Raw genomic sequence first — 23996 nt, forward strand, 5'->3', positions numbered from 1 at the left:
ATTGTAAAGATAAGATATTGTAGAAGTAAAAAACCAAGACTTGGTAAGTGATTTGGGAGTTGGAGGGGGTAAAGGAATTTAAGTTGAGAAAGGTGACTTCAACACCAATCTCCTAATCTTAGTTCAACCCCCTCAGTCATTATCGTAGCTCCATATTCCATAGTCCATCTTTCCAAGCTCCATATTCTGAGTTCCACCACCCTTCTCTCAAATCCAGATTATCACATCTCATTTCAGTGATAATTATCACTATACAAAGGCAGCAGTGAATAGTTATTAAAGACAGTCCAGCTTCTGATGAATACTGGCTATATGACCCCTGGGCACAGTCACAATCTGTTTCAGTGCTGTGCAATTCTCTTTTGTTGCAGAATTAAATATCTTATTAGATATAAAAAATCTGCGTTGATAGAAGAAATTTGCTTAATTAAGATGATTTTGAAAAAAATCTGCTTGAGACTGAGCCCTCAATTTTTCAGTCTTCACACTTCACTAAGTGGTACACTACTTCCACCAACCTCAGTATCCCCTACATCCAATATCCCTGAAGGTTATTATATCTCACTGCTTTATTCACACACCTAGAGTTGTGATTGTCAACATCTCCAATCTCAGAGAAACACATCTCACCTCAATAAATTACATTTTTAAGGTTTTAAAAATACTTTATTTCATAATTTTGAAGCTGCTGCAGTGTCAGTATCCCCTCCTCGGGTCCTTAGATTATTCCCAATTTGTTCAATACACATCTTGCGTGACCATAGTTATTAGCACATTAGATTGTGAACTCCCATGAGCTGGAAATGTGGGGTGAGGGTCCTGGCTTTCATTGTATCTGGACCGCTTAGCACAGTACGTGGCACAACAGTAGGTGCTTAATAAATGCTTGTTCACTGACTGATCAATAAATGGCATTCGCCGAGCCCTTTACCATTTGCAAAGCGCTTCATGCCCTTCCACTTTCCACCTCGCCCAATCCAGTCGAGAAGGTCCTCCGTCTTCACAGCTCCTACGCCACACGGGCTGCTACGGATGCCTTTCCCCATACCACTCCACACTAAACCTTTCCAATTAAGCCACCAGATATCTTTCTTTATTTAGGAACTTTATGCCCTATTCTGCTCTCTCCAAGATATCCTCACTCTCCAATTCTCCCCTCATAGCCGCTCTTGCGCTGATTCTTGCGGCACTAGGTACCCGTGACGTCACGGAAAAATTCAGCTGAGTACTGGTAAACAAGTGGCCGCGTGAGGCGCCCTGCACGTGTCTCCTCCAGCTCCTTCCAAAGATGGCCAATGAGAATAGTCTAGGGGAGGGACCTTCTCACGCGGCTCGGGACGAGGTAAGCCAAAGAAATTTTCATTTGCCAATGACCACTGAGAAAGTAAAAAGTACGCGATTTCCGGTCGGGAAACTAGCAATCAATGTGAGGCGGGGTGGGGCTCGAGAGCACGTGGAGTATCCGCGCTCCGCTTCTTCGGGACCAATGAGGAAACGGCAGGGACTGACAGAACCCAATAGGAGACGTGCGTGGACCGACACAGGGGGCGGGCCAGCGGCACGCGGATTGGGGCATGGATCGGGCGCTCCCAGGCCAATGAGCGCATCAAGGGCGTGGCGTCCGGGCAGAGAGGCGGTGCTATCCCGCGCGGACTCGGTAGGGGGCTGCTCTTGGTGGAACCGACCTGGACCCTTATAGAGAAAGAGTATCGTGTGCTTGAGCCCAGACCTTCGGAAACCCGGATCTCTGCTGAAAATTGGAGAGTGGTGAGTGGGGCACGAGCCAGGGTGTGTGAAAAGGGAAGCAGGTTGATTGTGAACGCGTCCTTCTTAACAGCCGCCGAGGCTTTCTTCCAAGCCATCTAGGGAAGGGGGAAACTGAGGTACAAAGTGATTGAGTGACTTGTACCAATAGCCCTAGGATCAAAATTTTCAGACTCTTGCCAATGGGCGATCTTGTTTCCGTGGGAAACAATAAGAAACCTGAGGTGTGATAACATTGGGGAAAGGTGTATGTGTATGTGTGGGTATATCCATGTGTGTGGTGGTGATGGTATGTTGATAGATCTCTGGGGTGAGCTTTCCCACGGGTTGGGGGCAGCGACAATTAGATTGTGTGATAATGTGGGGCACTATCTAGTGGGGGGCGAAGGAGGCTGTACTGCGAGACACTACGACCCTGGGCATTATGAAGTTTCAGGCTAGTGGGGGAAGATGGGATAAGTAAACAGGTAATTAATTATATAATGCAAGGCTAAATGTGATGGGGCATGAGAGAGAAGAGTAAAGTACAAAGATAGGAAACTTTGTCAGGTTTGGGAAGACTTAAAGGAGTAGGTGAAGTTTGATGGTAGGATTACTAGCAACCCAACTCTTCCCCATAACAATAATTATAGTTATTATAATTATTGTTATATGGGATGTGGTGATTCAGATGAATGGTCACCATTTGGAGGAATTGGATAAATATTGTCTGTTGATTGAGGTGTAAGTGATTTGGATTAGCCTGTGAACTAGACACAAGAATGAAAAAAGTAGATATTTAGGGAATAGAAGGGTGTCTTGTACACCTAGGAATGAAATTCTTATTGTTGCTACCTTTATACAAATATGATAAAGGAACTGAAGTGAGGGACTTTGATCAAAGTAGTATCTAAACCCCAAATGTCCTATTTTTTCTCTGCAAATCCTTGACTTCTCTTCCTGGAAACCCTTCTAACTCCCCCCACCTCCTTTAACCCAGCCCCATTCCCTACTTCTTTCATGTACTTAATTAGTATCATTTCTTACCTAATGCTCCCTACTGCCAAATCTCTCCTCCATTTGGGCCCAGCTCACTTCTAGTGAGAATATTATGTGATCCTTTGAACCTTCTCGTAGGTTTCTGTAGTTACTTTGTTTGCTCTGTGCTATGTTTTTTTAATTTTGTACCTATACCTTTGTACTGGATTGCAAGGGGGAGAGGGGAGAAATTGGAAGATAAGGAATCAAAAATGTTTGTTAGCTTTATAGGACTCAGATTTCCACACCTTTGCTTTTTATGACCATATGAGCAAATTTGGGGTACATTTTAGAGACTGTGATGGTAGAACTTGAAGGTCTGGAGCTAGTATGGTTAATTGTGGGAGGAAAAGAATTGACCATTGGGTCTTGTAGCTGACCATCCGTTCCCCCTCAATTCTGTGTCTCTAGGAACATCTGGCTTTGGGACAGGAAGAGGGTGGGAGTAGGAAGGGAGTGAAGAGTAAGCCAGGACTGGACGGTTGCATGTCCTAGGCTGCCTGCCAAAAGAACAAAATGTTCTCATTGCTCTGGTCACCGCCCTCCTCCTGGCTGCCTCCCAAACCTCTGCTTCTTCAGGCTTCCAGGCTCCCTGCCCCACATTCTCCAAGCTACTTTGCCCCGCCTTTAGCCTGCCTTCTTCCTCTTCTTTGACGTCACTTTTACCTGCTCCTTCTTCTTTCATTGATGTTAGCAGGACTCTGTTACTGTGGGAACAGTGCGACTGAATAGACGTAAACTGGACAGTGGGGAGGGAGTGTGAGGGATAAAGAGAGAGGTAGAGAAGGGGAAAAGAATAGGCATTTATATAGGGCCTACTATGTGCCAGGCACTGTATTCAACATTTTACAAATGTGATCTCATTTGTTGGGTCATTGAAGAGACTATAATATAGGATGAGGGTGGAATTATTCCACCTAGTCTGGAAGAGGCAATATTCCTAAAACAAGATTCCAGAAAAGAGTTAAGACTGAGAGGGCTAAAGACCCTGATTGGGAGAGAAATACCTGCGTCCCAAAAGAGAAAAGGACTTAATAAAGAAGAACGATAGGGGGAATGTATGTTTCGGGGCACAGAGAATGTTTTTAATAATTTAAGTAGAAACCTGAATTCCCTTTGTTCCCTTCTGATTCACAAGGTTATTTCATAACTTAAAAGATCTCAAGCCTCCCTCATTCTTCCTCCCTCCCTCCCGTTTCTCCCCTCCCTCCCCCCAATTATAAAAAGGAGACTATTGTTAAGGAAAGCTCAGCACATGTGACAGGGAGGGATTGATGCACCCCATGCCTAGTTATGTCAGCAATTCTAGCGTCTTCTCCACATATGGCTGTGTTTCCGGGAAGGGGGTGGGGAAGCTTTCAGTCCTTAAAAGCAACTTTCCTCAAACTTGTGCTCATACTTCCCTTCCCATCTCTTAACCTCCCTTTCTCATAACCTTCCATATCCTGACTATTCCTAGTACTCAGATATTCTTTAAAACAAAACATATTTTCTGTTTCTAGCATCCAGATTTCTGATGAATTCTTTTTATGGGGCTTTAGTTTCTTCTTTTTTGTTGCTTTAGGAACCTATATGTATATTGACACTGGCAATTTACATCTTTTTTTTTAAATTAAATTTTATTGATATCTTTTTGTTCCCAATGTGTTTTGTTTCACTTTTCCCCCTCCAAGAGAGCCATCCCATATGGCAAAGAATATTTTTAATAAAAGGAAGAAGAGAAAAAAACAAATAAGCAAACCAATACATTTTAAAACAAATCTGTAAAGATGATTATGAATGCTTTTCCCTTCTCTGGCTCTTTCCAGATCCCATTCACTTCTCCCCCTCCAGGGTCCCTTTTGGCATATCTCAAGTCTTGTTCTTAACCTCCCAGTCTTCTCAGCCTCCATGTGGTATCCCAGAGAATCAGAAAAGAGAAGTCACTGAATAGGCAGCTGGAGACATTTTCTCTAATTGGCCATTGGGATATTTTGCCTTTCTTAGTGGGGGTGGAGGGCATCTTTTGCCACTATATTCTAATGGGTTTTAGGTGTCATTAGCAAGACAAGGGATGTATTCTCCCCTTATACTCTCCTGAATCAGTATCTTATTCTTTCTGATTCTGAATCTCTATTTTCCTTCCTTTTGATCTTTTTAAGAATCAGGATGTCTAGCTAATCTTGCAAAGCTATGATCATTTACACATATCCACCATTATTCTTGGCCTTGCTTTATAAAACTACATATTATCCTAATATACTGGGCCCTTTTGCCCAAGTGCCAGCACCCAAGTCCACGTGCAGCCCTGTGTGTGGAACAGCCCTGACCTCAGTGGGGGTGGTTGGCCAACCAGGCACCTTGCTGGGATGCTCAGCCAATCAGAGGTAGGGTTTGTGCATCAGCAGGCTGGAAGCCAATGATGGCCAGTGCCAGTCATTATGCAACCCACCTCTCTGCTTTTAGAGAAGTTCTCCTTCCCGAGGCAGTGAAAAGGACTGGGCAGGTAGGGGCACTAGAGATTAGAGCCATCCAACAGCACCCTTGCATCCTGCCTCAGAATCTCTATTCCCAGGCTGCTTCCTTGATCCTCTGTGAATCCAGGGGTTCAGCTTTACAAGTAAGTCTTGTTTTTCTCTATCTCTTTTCTGAACCCCCAGATAGTCTCTCCCTTCCCCCATCCCTGGCAAGCTATCTTTCAGCTTCCTTTTCCCCCCAGTAGAATTTATGCATGACTGAACCGTATCAAGTAACTGCCCTCAGCTACTCCCTCCAACACTCTACTACCCATCTGATTCTGACAGTACCCTAAATGTTCTTGCTAGACACTTAAGATCATATTTATTGCTCTCTAGCACTAGTTTTTAACAGTTACAACTGCTTTCTTCAGAAATCTAATCTCTTAATCTTATTTTCTTGATGCCTCCCACCTCCACTCCCCTCTCCCCACTCCCGTCATTTTCTCAATGACCTTTGTTACCTGTAGGAACCCCATTTATTCCAGGCTCACAGCTGTCTTTATGAGAGGCCCAACTTTTTTTTAGGATTCTCAGAAGTAGTATTCCTCCACTGTATTCTTTCCTTTCTGCTTCATGGCTTTATTTCCACATCAGGAACTTCCTTTGGCAGTTTTCCCCCCATCCCTGGCCCAGTGCCTGTTGTGATGTCAATCGAGGCTAAGGTTAGAACATCCCGTTCCCAGACCTAGTTCTTGCTGTTGGCTGCAGCCTTCTTCCTTCTCCTGGCTATGGTTTAGAAAATACTTGGTTGAGAAAGAAACATGGTTAGGAGACAAAAAGGAAGGGGGGAGGGAGGCTAGACAGACAAAGGGACATTTGCTATGTTGCTCCCTACTCCAGATTTAGATGTTAGTATCTTGGTTTTAGAAGAGCAAAGAAAAAGTAAAAGGAAAATATGTAGGGGTTAAAGACATAGAAGCTGAATTCCCAGGAGATGGAGAGAAGAAAATAGCCACTAACTAACTACATGGTTATTTGGGGTTGAGAATCTTATGGAGGAGGGGATAGGGATTATTCAGGTAGCAACTGAAGCCTCCATCCTGTCCCTTTCACTCTTCTTCACTTCTCTTTCCCCTCCATTATATCTGCTTTTTAGCCACTCAGGCATATCAGTTCCTACTCTTCATTTGAAATGGTATTATGTTAAGGTGGTTTAGGGATATGGCAGGTAAAGATTGTGTGCAAGGTCCATTCCTGTTCCCTAGGGTCCCTAGGCTACATTTGGATCACATCTCCCACTCATATTTCTATTCCTACACATGTTTGCAGCAGGCACATGGATTGAAGTGTGATTCCTCTCTACCTCACCAAAGGGAAGGAAGGAAAAAAAAAGCAATCACACTATTCTTCCTCCTCCCTTCCCTCTTCCATTCCTTCTTCTGGGCTTCTGGGTTTCTCCAGCAACCGCTGAGCTCAGACACTGACGTAAGAGCTATAAGAGCGTTTTTAGCTGAAGTATGTGGCTGGTATAGTAAGCGCATGTGCAGTGGAGGCAGACCCTCCTCTAGCCCCACCCCAATCTCTTTTCCTCTGCCAAGATAAAATTAGCCCATGAATCCTAATATAGGAGTATTCTCCCTGTGTCGCTCCCTTTCAAATAAAGGTGGATTCTTCTCTACTTACAAAGTCAGTATCTTTATGACAATAGAGGGGAGATGTTCACATTCAATTCCCTCATCTGGGCCAGGTTTGCTGTCTCAAAACTCTGAAGAAGGATCACAGATCTAGAACTGTAAGGGACTTCAATGATAGGTTAATCCAACTTCCTCACTTGGCAAATGAGAAAACTAAGACCCAAGCAGGTTAAGTGACTTGTCTTAAGCAAGTAATGTATTAGTGTCTGCTATCTGCTTGTTTAATGTGGCAGAATAGGTAGATACAAGATATAGGCAGAGTAGATGGAAGGCAGGAGGTGAGAGAGATAGACCTTCCTCTGAAAGTGGGATTTGAGCTGAGCCTTGGAGTAGGTGAGAAAAACTAAGTGGTGGAAGAGAAGAAGGAGGGACAGCAGCAAGTGCAAAGCCTAGTGCACTTATCAGGTCAATGTGACTGGAAGGGTAACAAAATGGGAAGGCAGGAAGGAAACTTTGTAGAGTTTTACATGTTGAACAGATGATTTTATATTTTGGGGGGAGTTTCTGGGGCTTGGGTATGTGGCAGGGTGACAGGGTCAAACCTATATTTTAAGAGAATCACTTTGGCAGCTAAATGGAAGGTGGATTGAAGTGGGGAGACTCAAGACAATTGAATAGTCCAGAGGAGCAGTGATGAGAAGGGAAGACACATGAGAGAGATTGTAAAAGTAAAAACATGATTTAGTAACAGATTGGATAAATCCAGAATGATTGTGAGGATTGTGGTTTTGTCCTTGGTAGTAAAGTGGAAGTTGGAAAGAAAGAAGAATTTGGGGATAAAAAGAAGTCATCCAGGTTTAGACATGTTAAATTTGAGATGCCTGGGAAGCATCTAGTTCAAGATGTACAAAAATTTGGAGTTCAGGAAAGAGACTCAGACTGGATATGTGGATCTGGGAATCATCCACATAGAGAGGATAACTGAGCCTTTGGGAACTGATGGGATCCCTCGCAAGAGAGTATGTATACTCTCTTGGGAGGACATCTGTGATTAGCAGGAGTGACCTAGATCAATTTTTAGCAGAGGAGACTGAGGAGGAGTGGGTGGAGAGGTTGGAGAAGAACCAAGGGAGAGCCATATCAGGAAAACATGGATGAGAAAAGGGCATCAGGATTGAAAATAGATGCAGAAAGGTGAAGAAGGAAGAGAAATGTTATTCAGTAGGGCAGTTAAGCGGTCACACAGATCACAAGTGTCAGAGGTAAGGATCTTAACCCAGTTCTTCTAACTCCAAAGCCATTTTCTACTGTTCATATTGACTCCTTTCTAGTACCTTTAACCTACCAGTTTTCACCTTCCCTTCCCTATCTCCCTATAGTCTCAGTCTGATCTGGAATAAAGTTTTTCAAACATTAATGGAAATCAGGTGGGAAAGAATGTCACATTTGTATAGTACTTTAAGGTTCACAAAATTAATTATTGATAGTATAATCTTTTTGGGACATTATATACATATGTATATATAATAGTTGTATAATACTAGATGTACTAGATTTGGAGTTACCTGGGTTCAAATTTCAGGTCTGTTTACTATCTGTGTAACTTTGAGCAAATTGTTTAGATTCTTCCATTTCCTTATCTGTTAAAAATAGGGTATTGAATTAGCTTTAAAGTCTATGATCTGTGATGAACATATTCATGTTTAGAGAAGAATCTTTCCTGGAGTCCAGAACAGGATCTGTTGAATATACCATTTAAGAAAATAACATAATTTGAGGGAAGAGTTAAGAGCTTTGGCCCAGGTTCATTGAGGGGAATAAACACTTTGAGACCTTTGGGTACTTGTGTGGCCTGAGGACAGCTATCCCAAGTTGGAAGTTCACCTGGGTTTATGTGGGTTTATATGATCAGCCACCAGAGTAGAGATGGACCAGAAAAAGCCAAGTGCTAGAGGATGAGAATCCTTCTTTCTCTCCTTCTTTTCCCTTTCTTTCTCCATCCTCCAGGTTCCAGCAGTGATCCCTCCCCACAGTCCTCACTGACTTCACCTTTTGCCACTTCTTCCCTCCCTTCTTTTACTGACCAAGGCAACGCCTGGCCTTAAGGGCCTTATTGTATTCTCTCGTGGTGGTCTCTCCCCTTCACTGATTTTTTCCCCCTTGTCCTCCCCATGGTACCACCATGAATGGCGCTGTTGAGGGAGGCAGTGGGGCAGGGGGTTCAGGCCCTGGGCTTGGTGAAGGGTTTGATTCAAGGGGCTCCCACTCCCCTGGCCCCCCCGAACACAGACCCTGCCCTGGTCCTGGCCTAGCAGATGACACAGATGCAAACAGCAATGGTTCAAGTGGCAATGAATCCAATGGACCAGAATCCCAGGGTACTTCCCAGCATAGTTCTCACAGCTCCTCTTCTGGCCATGGGAAGGACTCTGCCCTGCTGGAGACAACAGAGAGCAGCAAAAGGTAAGAAGAAGGATAATGGGGTGATGGAACCTAGGAATAAGGAGAGATGTGAATAATAGATATGGAAGTTGCATAAGGGTCTAGGGGCTTGAAAGAATCAAGGAAACTTAGGAAAATGGGAGTCAGATGGTTTGGGATGAGGAACCTGGCCTTTGTGTTAATAGGTTCCAAACCCACTTACTGTGTGATGATGAGTGACTGGACACTTTTATTTTTATGGTCTCTATTTTTCTGTAGCACCAACTCTCAGAGCCCATCTCCTCCAAGCAGTTCCATTGCTTACAGCCTTTTAAGTGCCAGCTCTGAGCAGGATAACCCATCAACCAGTGGCTGCAGGTAACAGTGGGATAGGAGTTGAACATTTGCCAGGAGGAAGAGCTGTTTGTGTGTGAGGGTGTGTGATATGGATGGGGGTGTGTATTATACCTTCTGGAAGTGGAGGGTGCACCTGGTAATTCCTGGTAATTGATATGTTTTGTTCTCTCTACCACTTTTTATCCCTGTAGCAGTGAGCAGTCAGCCCGGGCACGAACACAGAAGGAGCTGATGACCGCCCTCCGAGAACTAAAACGTAGACTTCCACCAGAACGCCGAGGGAAGGGTCGATCAGGAACTTTGGCCACCCTGCAATATGCACTTGCTTGTGTTAAACAAGTACAGGGTAAGCTGCAACTAAGGAGTAATGAGGTTAGATTGTAGAGAAACAAATGTATTGACAAAGAGACCATGGTCTTGGAAGGAATTAGGAGACATAAAAGGGAAGAGGGAGAAGGATCAAGGAGTAGAGAGAGATTGGATATAGGGGACAAGGGAATCAACAGGTAGGCTAGGTGTGGAGGCCACAGGAGGCCACAGAAGCCAGCAGGATTCAAAGAAACAGTGCCTGACACATAGTAAATATTATATAAATGTTAGTTGTTAATATTATGAGTCTAATGGAAAGGAAGCACTCCTGAACTTGACCCCACCCTCTCTGCAGCCAATCAAGATTACTACCAGCAGTGGAAGTTAGAGGAAGGGCAATCTTGTTCCATGGACATGTCCAGCTATACACTGGAGGAGTTAGAACACATCACATCTGAGTATACTCTCCGAAATCAGGTCAGTTATTTAGTCTTTTTTCTTTTCTTCCCTTTCCTTCTTTCTTCCTTTTTTTCTTCTTGCAGTCTGTTTCTCCCTCCCCTAGCACTGACTTTAGTTTCTTTTTCTTCCCTCCACCTTTCTACCTTCTTTGTCTTAACTTTCCCTTCCTTACACATTTTTGGTCCCTACCTCTCCAGTGTCTTGCTATAAAGTGGGGATGATAACAGTACCTATCTCTCAGGGTTGTTATGAGAATCAAAAGAGATGATATTGGTATCTGGTACATAGTAGTTTGTTTCCTCCCTGTTCCATTTCCTCCTCTCCCAATCTCTCAGTTCTCTTTTTCTTTTCTCCTTAGGTCCTTATTCTTTCTTCCCTAACATTTTCTTCACCTGGCAACATTCTATTTTGATGATTGAACTGGCCAGCTTCTGACCTCATCCTTTTTTGTTTTTACTCTCTTTTCTCCTTAGGATACTTTTTCTGTGGCTGTCTCTTTTCTCACTGGCCGGATTGTCTACATTTCGGATCAGGCAGCTGTTCTTCTGCACTGTAAGAGAGAAGTCTTCCGGGGTGCACGGTTTTCAGAGCTGTTGGCCCCCCAGGATGTAGGTGTCTTCTATGGCTCCACTGCCCCATCTCATCTGCCCACGTGGGGTTCCCGGGCCTCTGCTGGTGAGAACTGGGAAAATTTTGGAGGTGGGGCTAGTGTGAGATGTGAAATAAAATAAAGCAAGGGCAAGAAACCATAGAAGGAATGAGAGTGAATAGACTCTGAGATTTCAATTTCTGTGGCCTTGGAGATCTCTTAGTTAAGGGAAGTGGCCTGGAAGTTGTAGGCATGGTCTTACAGACTCTACTTCACTGTCTCTCCCCACGTTCAGGCCCCTTGGATTTCACACAGGAGAAATCAGTCTTCTGCAGGATCAGGTAAGTTGGAGAAAAGAACAGCACAATGTGCAGAACAGAAAGGTAGCAGGAAGGCTATTTATTCAGTGTTTTTTTTGTTTTTGCTTTAGGCATTCTCTTCATTTCTATCTCTTGGTTTCAAGGGCTATGAGCTTGTGGTCTGAAGTGGTTGGGTGGATAAAGGAAGTATCCATTCATTCTCCCTGTTCTTCCTGTGACCCTTCCTGTTTTACATTTCCCTAAACCAGAGGTGGCCCAGATCGGGAACTAAGTCCCCGCTACCAGCCATTTCGACTGACCCCCTATGTGACTAAGATCCAGCTCTCAGATGGAGCCCCAGTGCATCCATGCTGTCTGCTAATTGCTGAACGAATTCATTCTGGCTACGAGGGTAAGTAAGTAAGGAATTCTGAGGGGGTGAACTAGGAAGAGAAAGGGGCAGAGAGAACAGAGAAATCAAGAAAGAATGAGGTCTAAGAGATTCACTTATGGATGACAAAAGAAAATGCCTCAGACTTCTAACATAAAAGGAACCTTTGAAAGGCAGGGAATTTGACTCCCATTAATTTTTTTTTCCCCCTTAAGAATCATTCAAATTCTGCATTAGAAATCAGGAGGCCTGGTTTCTCTAATCTTTCCTCCTTCACTCATTTAACTCTGTGACCATGGGAAGATCTCATACATATCCTCTTGTGTCCTGGTGACCTCATCAGTACAAAGAAGGATAATAAGACCTTTCTAGCTTCAGGGTACAGAATTGGACCAGATAATCCCTTGAGTTATTTTCTAGTTCTAAAATGTGATTCTAGGAGATAGCCGAGGCTAGAGGAGATGTTGGGAGTAGAAAGGCTAGAATTGTTTCGGTAAGAAAGGTTGGTGGTGGAGTTACTACCAGAAAAGACTCCAAATGATGATCACTCCTGCCTTTTCCAGCTCCCAGAATTCCCCCAGACAAGAGGATCTTCACTACACGGCACACACCCAGCTGTCTGTTCCAAGATGTAGATGAGAGGTAAAGTCCTACAGGGAAGGTTCTTTTTTGTTTTAATGGTATTTTTTTCCCCCAATTATATGTAAAGATAGTTTTCATCATTTTTTTAAATAAGATTTTGAGTTCCAAATTTTTTCTCCCATCTCCCTCCCTCAAGGTGGCAAGCAATTTGATATAATGCCAAGATTTTGTAAAATATATAAGATTAGAATTATAATGAAACATCCTGGGGCTAAGTAGGACTGAACTATGGAGTACCTGGATATATAGAAAATTAGGGGATTCAGAGCAAAAGCCTTAGGGACTCAGATCACTTTCATTGTTACCTCATCTTCTAGGGCTGCCCCATTGCTGGGATACTTGCCTCAGGACCTTTTGGGGGCACCAGTACTCCTTTTCTTGCACCCTGAAGACCGACCTCTCATGTTGGCAATTCACAAAAAAAGTAAGTCCCCAAAAGGAGCTGTCTTTTTCTTTAGTCTTTGCCCTTTGATGTGTACCTCTCTACTTTTTCTTCCTTTCTTTCTTCCAGCAGTTCCTTTCCCTGCACATCTCTGTCTCTGACATGCCTTTCTCCCCTGTATTATAGCCGTCAATTAACTCTGCTTCCTTTATCATTTCCACCAACTTATTTTCCCTCTTCATTATCCTACAGTTTTGCAGCTATCAGGCCAACCTTTTGACCACTCCCCTATCCGCTTCTGTGCCCGAAATGGAGAATATGTCACCATGGACACCAGTTGGGCTGGCTTTGTCCATCCCTGGAGCCGAAAAGTGGCCTTTGTTTTGGGTAGACACAAAGTTCGAACGTGAGTATCCATCTTATTAGGGTAAAGAATTGATGGAGTAGAGAGAGAGAAAGAGAGAAGAGAGCTGAAGGGGGTAATCTGGGATGATTAAACAGAGAATCCAAAAATTTAAACATACTTGGAGAATTTGGGAAACAAGTGGTGAGAAATGGACTTGAGCCCTTCTCCATCTTCTAGCTTCACAATCTCTTCACTCCTCCTTGTTCTCCATCCTTTCTAAATCAACTCTCCATCTTCACAGTAATGAGTATTCCTCACTGCTTCCTCAGGTTGTTTTCTGTGCTCTAACCTTATTTTCTCCCCTTTAAAAGCCGAGCCTTTACTTTACCAGTTAAACTTTGATGACTTTTCTCGAATGTCTTGTTGTTCTGTCACCTCATATTCCTTTTTGTTTGCCAATCCTGAATAATTCTTCTCTTCTGATCTTTCTGCACTCAACTCCAGTCCTTGGTCCTTCCTTCTTATTTCTATGTTGTTTCATTAATCTCAGCAGCTCAACTGAATTCAAATTTAATTTGATATAGTATGTATCGTGACTTAGTTCTTTGTATCCAGCCCATATCTCTTTTCTGAACCTCAAACTTGCTTTATTAATGTACATATTATATATCTCTACCCGAAACTCCTCCAACACATCTCCAACTTAACATGTCCAGAAGAACACTTTTTGTCTTTCCCTTAATCTACCCTTCCTCCTAATTTCCATATTTCTGTCAAAGATACTATCATTCTTAGTCTAGGAATCATCTTTAATTTCTCTTTCTTACTTCCTTTTACTTCATATCTGATCATTTACTAGGTGTTTTTGATTCTACTTGTACAGTATTTCTTGTACCCATCTACTTATACTACAGCCATCCTAATTCAGACCTTCCTAATTAATTTCCATGTTTGCAAACACCATAAGGTACTTTACATCCTGTATTACTTTTTTTCCCCCCCACAATAATTGCACATTCCCTTCACATTCTCTGTACATTGGCCAAAGTACTTGTTCTCTAGACATGACATTCCATCTCCTAGCTCTGTGTTCAGACTACCCCTCTTCTCTGGAATCTAATTGTTCCTCATGTTTTCTTGTCATTGTGTGTAAGAGTATGGGTGTATGGTGGTTGTGAGTATATGGTGGTTGTGGGTGTGCATGTATTTATCTGCAAACTTGTGTTTCCCCCAGTAGATTGATTTTCTGCTTATTCTTCCCTAGGGCTCCCCTAAATGAGGATGTATTTACTCCCCCAGCTCCTGTCCCAATCACCACAAGAGCTATGGATCCAGATATCCAGGAGCTCTCAGAACAGATCCACCGACTTTTGCTACAGGTGAGAGGAAATTGATAGAATTATAATGGAAAGTTTACAGCAAGCTTAGACCCCTCCCTGTCCTGGCTTTGGAAATTTTAAGCTTGTTCATTTCTTTTTTTTTTTTTCCTTTCCCAGCCAGTCCACAGTGTGAGTCCCACAGGAATGTGTGGATTAGGTCCTCCAACCTCTCCAGGTGCCTTTTTAAGCCCTGGCTCATCTAGTGACAGCGGTGGAGATATTGATCATCCTGGGCCCCCTGTTCCAGTGAGTGTCCTCCTTGTTCCTACCTCAATGATGGTGATGGTGATGATTATTTTTTTCCATTTTAAAAAATTGTTTTTTTTTCTGGTTATACACATATATTTATTTTTCAAAAACATATATTTATGAATTATTTTGGAAGAGAAAAATCAGAATAAAAGGGAAAAAACCCAAGAGAAAAAACAGAAGAAAAAGAAAAAAGTAAATATAATGTGTCTCTATCTAATATCAGTCTCTATGATGATGATAATGATGATAAAATAATCGGTATTACCATTTTTCTTAGGACACTCCTTTTGGACCTCTGGTCTTAATTCTTTTTTCGCCAGTTACCTTTCTTTGGCTACTTGTCCTGTGGCACTCTTCTCTCAACAATATATTTTTTCTTGATCTACCCTAAATAACAACAGTAATATGGCTCTCCCCTCCAGGTGACATTCCAACAGATCTGTAAAGATGTGCATCTTGTGAAGCACCAAGGGCAGCAGCTTTTTATTGATTCTCGATCCCAACCCACCTGGCCTCCATGCTCAGGTGAGAAAATGGCTTGGCCTGAAAGAATGGGGCCCAAAAACCAAAGATGGACAGTGTCCAGGAAATTGTCATACCTACCATAATTAGAAAATTATGCTCTTCTCAGCCCTAGGTACTTTCAAGACCAGGGATCTTATCTGCAAACCCTTGGAACCAGCCCTTGAACTGAACCAGGTTCAGCCTCATGTCAATACTGTCCCTGAGGATTCAGAGAGAAAAGAGCCATCCAGTTGTTCCTATCAGCAAATCAATTGCCTGGACAGCATCATCCGGTATGGCATTACATCTCTTAGTATTTCTAACTCCCCTAGGATGATTTATCTTTTCCTGTCCTCATCGCTCACTCTTCTCATCCTTATACCGTTCTATTGAGTTGTTGGATGTACCATACCTCCTCCCTCACCCTCCCATCACAACTTCAGCTTCATTTTCTCTTCCATCTCCTCAGTTACCTGGAGAGCTGTAATGTCCCCAATACAGTGAAAAGGAAATGTGCCTCTTCCTCCTACACGGCATCCTCCACCTCTGATGATGACCGACAAAAGACTGGGCAGGGTTCTGGAGTGCCCAAAAAAGGTAAAGAAGCCATACTTTTTCCTCCCCCAGCCACTCCTTTCTTGGAACCCTTCTCTTCACTTAGTTCTCTGTATTGTCTTTTTCCATTTTCCCCTAACCCCACCTACCCAACCCAGTTGTTTCTGACTCCATGCCCATTTTCTTCCACTTTTCCTAGAAGCACATTCTCTGATCTGTGGCCATTACCTCCGTCTCCCCCCTCCCCCCTCCCATTCTTTTCCTTGCTCCTTCTCCTGGCTCCCCTATCTGGTCTTTGATACTGTTTTCTTTTCTATGTGGTCTGCTTTTCTTCCCTTCCCCATATATTAATGCCTGCCACCCTTTGGTAGTTTCTCTATATTTCCATTTGAGGGTCTGCTCTCTAGTTTCTTATTGTCCTTTTCCATTAATGTATTTTCCTTTCCTATATCTACTTTCATTCCACTGCACCTCCTAACTGGTGCTTGTCTTTCTGTACAGATCCACCAGAAGAACTGTCTCGGGAGGGGGCCCCCCTCCAGAAGGAGCCAATGGTGGGAGGCTCACTGACCCCGCTTACCCTTGCCAATAAGGCAGAGAGTGTGGTATCCATCACCAGTCAGTGTAGCTTCAGCTCTACTATCGTCCATGTAGGAGACAAGAAGCCCCCGGAGTCGGGTATGGGGGGGTGTGGGGTATTGAAGGGGGTGGCTAGGCTGGATTGACTGGGCAAGTTCTAGGTTCTGATGCTTTTGGAATGGCCCTTCTGTTTTTCCTCTTTCACCCCCATGTGTTCTGATAATCTGTAATACAATTCTGGATTGATTTATTGAGATGAGGATTTTTTAGAGTTCTGATTGGCATTTTCCCCAAACTTTTTGCCTTTTTTGAACCTTCCAGTTGATCCTCGTTCTTTTTTTTAAATTATGCCTTTTTATTTTCAAAATATATACATTGATAATTTTTGACATTCACTCCTACAAAACCCTGTATTCTAATTTTTTCCCTCCTTTCTCCCTATCCCCTCACCCAGTTGGCAAGTGATCCAATATGTTAAACATGTGCAATTCCTCTATACATATTTCCACAATATGTGTAGCATGATATATGATGCACAAGAAAAATCATATCAAAAGGAAAAAAATGAGAAATAAAACTAAATACAAGCAAACAACAGCAAAAAGAGTAAAAATACTGTGTTGTGGTCCACATTCAGTTCTCACTATCCTCTCTTTGGGTGCAGATGGCTTTCTTCTTGATCCTCATTTCTTACTTTCTTCCAGTCAATTTAAAGGGTTTCTCCTTCCTCTTCTCAGCTCCAGAACTTAACCCTGTATGCTATAGCTTCCTATCTGTGGTCTAATCTCTGCCTATTTTGTTTACTGTTTTCTTTTTTTTCATGAATTTATTTTTCATTCAAACTATGCGGATTGATATTAGGGATATCAAAGATCAGAGAAGTAATGGTGGCTAGAACTGGACCCCTCCATTGTTGACTCTGGGGAAAATATACATATTTTATATATAATATGTATATTATATATATATGTAACCTGATAATGAGATGGAAGAAATGATGCCTAAGGAAACATTTTCAATAGGATAAAAAGCTAGAATAGTCTTTTTTTCTAGAGATCTCTGCAGGAGGAAAAATACTATACAGATTCATTGTCCCACGTATGATCAATAAAAACATTCAGAGTAAAATTTTTGGAGGAAGGAAGTTAGTGATTCTTATGGGTAAAAAAGGAGCTAGGATAATAACTTGGAAAGGAGTAAGGAGAATGGGCAGAAGTGAGAGGATTTGGACATTTGAGAAATGAGAGAGTAAAATCAGAATGATAAATGAATGTGTGGGGCATAAATTTTGTTCTAACTCTTCTCCTCTACTTCTTTTTGACCTTTTACAGATATTGTCATGGTGGAAGAACTTCCTGGCTTGACCTCTGGTCCAGCTCCCAGTCCAACAATGGCTATTCCTGACCCTACTCCTGATGCCTACCGCCCTGTGGGATTGACCAAAGCAGTACTGTCACTTCATACACAGAAGGAGGAGCAGGCTTTCCTTACCCGATTTCGGGATCTCAGCAGACTCTGTGTGTTTGATACCCCTTCTGTAGGAACATCACCCTCTATCAATCGAGGTAATTTCATCCCTAGGCCTCTCCCTACTACCAGCTCTTGAATTTTTCCCAGAAAGAGGAGTTATCTAGCATGGTCATGTTATCTGTAGAGCCTTCATCCTAAGAAACATGAGGTCTAATACAACTTCATGTTTATGAATTAAAGGATGAGACAGAGTAAGCTCAGAATAAAAAGAAAGGTGTTAGATGAATTTGGAGGAAAAGATAGAACCCTAATTTGAGAGAATATTTGGTTTGAGGAAAGAAAGCAACCCCACTCCCTGTCCCTCTCCTGCTTTTTCCACTTAGAGAGCAAGGCTGCAATAGAAAATAATGGAAGAGTTTTTATTAGTAGAGGAAAATCTAAGAAAGTATTAGTGTTTTCTTGGTTTAGTCTTTCCATGGTTTTCTAAAATCAATAAGTTCATCATTTCTTTTGACACAATTTGATTTCTTCATCCAAAAATTGCCTTTGACTGTTTATCAACTTGGAAATGACTCAAATTCTTATAAATTTGACAAAATTCTCTATATATTTGAGATATGAGATCTTTGTCTGGGAAATTATAAAATCTTTCCTACAGTTTTTTGCTTTCCTTTTAATCTTGGATATATTGATTTTATTTGTATAAAAAAATTTTCAATTTGATATAATCAAAATTATCCATTTTAAATGGCTGAACAAATTTTGCTATGTGATTGTGATGGAATACTACTATGCTATAAGAAATGAAGAACAAGAAGATGCTTTCAGAAAAACCTGGAAAGACTTTCATGAGTTGATGCAAAGTGAAATGTACTATGTACAAAGTAACAGCAACTTTGTAAGATGATCAGCTGTTTTAGACTTAGCTATTTTCATAATATAGTGATCCAAAACAACTCTGCAGGACTTATGATGAAAAATGCTACCTGTACCCTAATAGACAATCAATAGTGTCTGAAATCAGACTGAAACATACTTTATTTTTCTTGAGGTTATTTTTTTTGTTCTGTTTTCTTTCACAACATGGCTAATATGTAAATATTTTATATGACTACACATGTGTAACCTAGATTGAATTGCTTGTCTTCTCAAGTAAGGGGAGTGGGGAAGAAGGGAGGGAGAGCATTTGGAACTCAGTTTTAAAAATGAATGTTAAAATTGTTTTTATATGTAATTGGGGAAAAATAAAATTCTAAATAAAATTTTTAAAATTTTTAAAATCCATTTTACTCCCCACAGTTATTTTTAATGAATCCCTTTTTACATCTCTCTTCCTTGCTTTCTGTCACTCTTTTCCTGAAGCCTTCTTCTAATTCAGCCCCTCATTTCTCTAGAACTCTTCCCCTCATCCATCTAATTTGGAAAGTGATGCTTCTTTGAATCTTTTCCAGCTTGTGTCTCAATTGCTTTTTTGTGACTCTACAATGTCAGACTAGTGACAGTGAGTTATAGTGGAAAAAACACTGAACTTTAAGCCAGGAGACCAGTATTCACATATTAATCTCAATATTAATTAGTTGTGAAACCTAGGGAAGAACATTTAATCCCTTTTAGCCTCAGTTTTCTCATCTGTAAAACCTTGAAGTTCCGACTCCACAGAACTATTATGAAGAAAGTTTGTTGTAAGCCATCAAGTGTTGCATGAATTAATGGTTATTGTGATGGTAATAATGGTAGAAGGGGCATTTATCAGAAGAGGCATCAAGTCCGCTAACCTCACTCTCTCTTGCCTTTTCACAGGCTGCTGCCATGGTCCCACCCCTCCTGGTCGCCGCCACCATGGCAAATCAAAAGCCAAACGTTTAAAGCACCACCAGCTTCCTCTGACTGAAACCCCTGGCTATACCTCTTATCCTTCCCCAACACCTCTGACCACTCCATGGTCCTCTCAACCCAACCCACCCACATCTGTTGCTTTCCCAACAGTGGTACAAACCTATCCTCTTCCCATTTTTTCAACCAAAGGTTGCCCCCAACCATTAGCTTCTACCCCATCTCTTTCACCCTTGTCTTCCCCCTTAGTAACTCCTATGGTAGCCTTGGTCCTACCTAACTATTTGTTCCCTTCTACCCCCACTAGTTATTCATCTGGGGTTCCTCAGGGTCTATCAGATAGGCCTCTCACCCCTGTGCCCTGTTCATCTTCCCCCACTTTACCTCCTATGCCAACAAGCTCTCCCCAATACCCTGATTCACCTCTGTTCAACTCACGGTGCAGTTCCCCACTCCAGTTGAATTTGCTGCAGCTTGAGGAGACTACCCGGGGGGAAAGAGGAACAACAGTTTGTGAGCCTGGGAACAATTCCAGGCTACCCCCTCCAGGAGAGGAGGCTACACAGCCAGAGACTGGACTGGTAAGTTTCTTCAGTCCCCCACAGACTTTCCTCTTTGCCATATCCCCTTCTAATGTTTTCTATCTATGTGTTACCATTCTCTTCCAGTTAATATTCTCTTTCTAATCTTTTGTCACTCTTGTCTTTCCGTGCGCGCGCGCACACACACACATACATATATACACACACAGCACTCCTGCTTCCCACCACTGCCTCCCTCCTCTCTTTTCTCTCCTATTTCTTTTTTTTTTTATTCCTCCAACTTTTCTTCTTAGCCTGAGAATCTGGAGGAAGCAGACTTGAGAATATCAATTCCTCAGTTTGGATTGTTGATCTTTTTGTCCATATGTTCTCAATGCCATAGTGTTGCTTAATACATACTTCTTGAATTTGGAAGGAGCTATTGAGTTTGGGGTCACTTGAGTATTTAAAGAGGAAAGGAGGGGAAGAATTTGACCTGTTTCCTCACCAAATCTGGGCCTTTAATTCCTGGTCCTCTCCCCATACCTGCCTAGGTGGAGATGAATGAATCCTCTAATCAGGATGCACTGTCAGGCTCCAGTGACCTGTTGGAGCTATTGCTCCAGGAGGACTCCAGATCTGGCACTGGCTCAGCTGCATCTGGCTCCCTGGCTTCTGGCTCTGGCTCCCGTGGTGGGAGCACCTCAGCCAGCATCACCCGTAAGTGTTGGGGCCTTCTTTTCCTAGGAGCCATTTTGTGGGTGGGGGGCTGATTCTGGCTCCCCACCCACATCCTTTCACTTCCCTGAAGTTCTTTTTTCTTTCTCTCAAGACAGGAAGATATGACTTCTCTCCCTCCCCCCCCCCCCCCTTTTCCTCAGGAAGCAGCCAGAGTAGCCACACCAGCAAGTACTTTGGGAGTATCGACTCCTCTGAGGCTGAGGCATCAACAGCTCAGGTTGGAGTGGACCCAGGCACAGGACCTGGGGAGCAGGTCATTAAGTATGTTCTGCAAGATCCCATCTGGTTACTCATGGCTAATGCTGACCATAGGGTCATGATGACTTATCAAGTGCCCTCCAGGTAAGAAACGTGGTTAGGGCAAAAGGAGGAAGGGAAGAATCAGTTTCAGGAGGAGGAGTTGAGGAGACTGATTATAAAATAAGAAGAGGGAAAAGTTAGAGTGCAGAGAGCAGAGTCATGTGGAGTTTTGTATTAGAAAAAGTTGGTTTGTTCTTAGGGGGAGGAGACATCCTAAATACTGGAAGATGTGAGCAAGTCTGACTTCTAGACCTACATGTGCAACTTTACTCTGTTCTTTCCCATCCTTGCAGGGATACAGCTTCAGTGCTGCAACAGGATCGAGAGAGGCTCCGCGCCATGCAAAAGCAACAGCCTCGGTTTTCAGAAGAGCAGCGTAGGGAACTGGGTGCTGTGCATGCCTGGGTACGGAAGGGTCAGCTGCCCCAGGCCCTGGATGTGATGGTGAGAAAGAGGGATTACAGGAGAAGCACAAGAAGGTCCCAGGGAGATGGGGTAACACCTCTAGAAGTGGGAAGTGAAGGAGACTAGTGGGAGAGGATAGGGGACATCCTGACCCGCCTTCTTTCCTCCTCAGGCTTGTGTAGATTGTGGTAGCAGCACCCCAGGTCCCCAGTATCCAGATGGCACACTTTTCCCTGAGCTGGATGGATTGGGGCTAGAGCCAATGGAGGAAGATGGGGGTGGGGCCTCCCCAGACACAGCCATGGATGAAGAGGAACAAGGTGGGGAGCTATCTACTTTCGAATTACCTGCTCCAAGAACTACCAGCTAAAGTCATCTTGGGACTACAGAGATTCCTGGTTTTACTCTGCCATTGAAATAGGGGAAGAACAAATGAAAAGCATCATGCTCAAGCCATCAACCAATTCCAGCTTTGAGATTTGCTTCTGCCTTTCAGGCAGCCAGGGAGAGGTACCCCTGAATATCGACCCTTTCTAATTGAACAATCACAATCCTGTCTCTTCCTTAGGGACAACTGAGGGTAAGCGGTTGGGGCTTCTTAGGGACCAGCCAGAAGTAGAAGTCTCCCTCTTCATCCTATTGGAGATAATTCCACCAACAAAAGAATATATTCTATTCAAAGAGTAGGATATCTTTTTAAATTCCCACTGAGCAGGAACACCGAGTCCTGCTTCAGGTGTGGGAACTCTGACAATACTTATTAGGGAACTCTCCCTTTGTCTTTTCCTCAAAGGCCTGATTATTTTTCCACCCCATTCCCCCACTCTTGGCACGGAAGGGGAGAGGTTGGGTGTCAGGGAATGAATACCTGTGGCCCTGGCAGGACCCAGGTAGCTGGATCATTAGCTCTCTTGGGTTGGGGAGAGTAGAAGACTATGGGTCCCTGGTGCTGCTGCCCCTTAGGGTGGGACTCAGGTGTCTTCAGCTCCCCTTATTGATATTTTTGTGTTTTTGATACTCATGTCTATCTCTTTTGATATAAAACAGAAAACCTGTAACTAGACATTGTGGCATGAAGTCTGTTGGGAACTAGGGCTGTTATCATTTCTTTTTTAATTTAATTTAATTTTTTTTTTTGGCTGTTATCATTTTAGTTGTCCTCAATTTAATTTGACAAAAATCTACCAGGCATATAATTCGAGATTATAATTGAATTGGGGGAGGGGCATGTGCAGGGTTACACCAATCCTAGGTTGGCTGGGACTTGTGGAGTTTACATTTGCAGAGAGACAAAACTAAATTAGCTGGGAGGAGGGGCACAATATGTAAACAAGGCTGAACTCAATACTAATATTCACAGATTGATTGCTGAAGTTGGAGAGGTCCTGAGATTCTTCTGATTCTTCCCCCCCCCCCCTTTTTAATGGAAGAAACTTAGAGTGATTTGTTCAAGACTATACAGCTAATAAGGGGCAGAAATGAAACTACAACCTCCATCTTAATCCAGTGTACTCACTTCACTCTCACCCCTGTCACACTAAGCACAAACACTCAGGCATCTAGGAACTGGCCTACTTGCTCTGCTTCTGGTCAAATAAGTAAATGGGAGATTAACCACAGCATAATTGCAAGCAACAAGAGGCTGGTGAGGAGGCCTGTCCTCACGGAGTCTCCTACCCTCTTTTTCTAACAGGATCTGGGCTCTCAGGTTTAACATCTTTCACACTTTCCCTCAGACCCAAAAGCCAGGGTGAACTCTCCATTGTAAGGTGGGGAAGGCTCCCAGATTTCTAGGTCTATTGACTAATCACCTCAACGCTGTTTCACCTTTTTCTCTGAACAAAAGAACATGAAAGCCACTAATAACCTTTGCTTGACACCACCACCACCATCATTCACATCCTCAGAACTGATGAAGCTTGCTAATTATGGAGAGGAATGGGGTAGACTTTGGAAGGATTATTGGATTCTGCCCCAAAAGTGCATACGTGCATGTGTGTGTTTGTGTGTTAGGATGACCAAAGGTAGGCTTTGGAAGGATTATTGAATCCTGCCAGAGAGAGACAGACAGACAGACAGACATAGGAGCTTATCCTCGTTGCGGTCGAAAAACACTAGTGAATGTGCAGGACACTTTTTAAGTTTTAGGAACCCCAAACATTCAATATGCAAAATGATTTTTTTCCCTCTGTAACTACATTGCGGCTAATGCACTTAAGAAACCACCTAAGAAACGAGTTCTCTGGATTCGGATCCCAGTCGCGCTGCATCTTGGTAAAAGGTATCTCTGGTTTATTGCTGCCGCAGTGATTGCGCACACTCCATCTCAATTTGAGATGGGTAGGGCTCCCTGCTCGGATTGGTGAGTTCAGTTCATTTGTGCCAACCCTGCCCTTCTCATGATTTCAG

General features: G+C 43.0%; 1 protein-coding gene across 5 annotated transcripts; it reads left to right on the forward strand.

The window, feature by feature from the left end:
• The first annotated feature begins 1650 nt into the window (after positions 1-1650).
• Positions 1651-22650, forward strand: PER1 (period circadian regulator 1). 5 transcript variants are annotated; one of them, XM_051995738.1, is made up of 23 exons: positions 1651-1767; positions 8861-9316; positions 9554-9652; positions 9823-9977; positions 10296-10417; positions 10873-11074; positions 11284-11329; positions 11557-11699; positions 12242-12320; positions 12638-12744; positions 12955-13108; positions 14313-14427; positions 14545-14673; positions 15102-15204; positions 15311-15476; positions 15653-15780; positions 16240-16416; positions 17649-17882; positions 19588-20201; positions 20696-20861; positions 20978-21224; positions 21476-21626; positions 21760-22650. In XM_051995738.1, exons 2-23 carry the CDS (start codon positions 9036-9038, stop codon positions 21955-21957), a joined length of 3816 nt encoding a protein of 1271 aa, XP_051851698.1. In that variant the 5' UTR covers positions 1651-1767; positions 8861-9035; the 3' UTR covers positions 21958-22650. The 5 variants fall into 5 exon arrangements, with proteins under 5 accessions (XP_051851698.1, XP_051851699.1, XP_051851700.1 ...); XM_051995739.1 differs by lacking the exon at positions 1651-1767 and adding an exon at positions 5162-5380; XM_051995740.1 differs by lacking the exon at positions 1651-1767 and having other exon boundaries at positions 8455-9316; positions 21023-21224.
• The last annotated feature ends 1346 nt before the right edge of the window (positions 22651-23996 follow it).

The sequence above is a fragment of the Antechinus flavipes genome, chromosome 4 (assembly GCF_016432865.1).
Source record: "Antechinus flavipes isolate AdamAnt ecotype Samford, QLD, Australia chromosome 4, AdamAnt_v2, whole genome shotgun sequence".
NCBI classification, from domain to species: Eukaryota; Metazoa; Chordata; class Mammalia; order Dasyuromorphia; family Dasyuridae; genus Antechinus; species Antechinus flavipes.

Excerpts from the sequence above, each read along its gene's own strand:
- PER1 (XM_051995738.1), top strand. The coding sequence starts at position 9,036 with ATGAATGGCGCTGTTGAGGGAGGCAGTGGGGCAGGGGGTTCAGGCCCT. Across the intron at positions 12,321-12,637 it reads TTCCAAGATGTAGATGAGAG|GGCTGCCCCATTGCTGGGAT; the intron begins GTAAAGTCCTAC and ends CTCATCTTCTAG. Across the intron at positions 21,225-21,475 it reads ACTTATCAAGTGCCCTCCAG|GGATACAGCTTCAGTGCTGC; the intron begins GTAAGAAACGTG and ends CCATCCTTGCAG.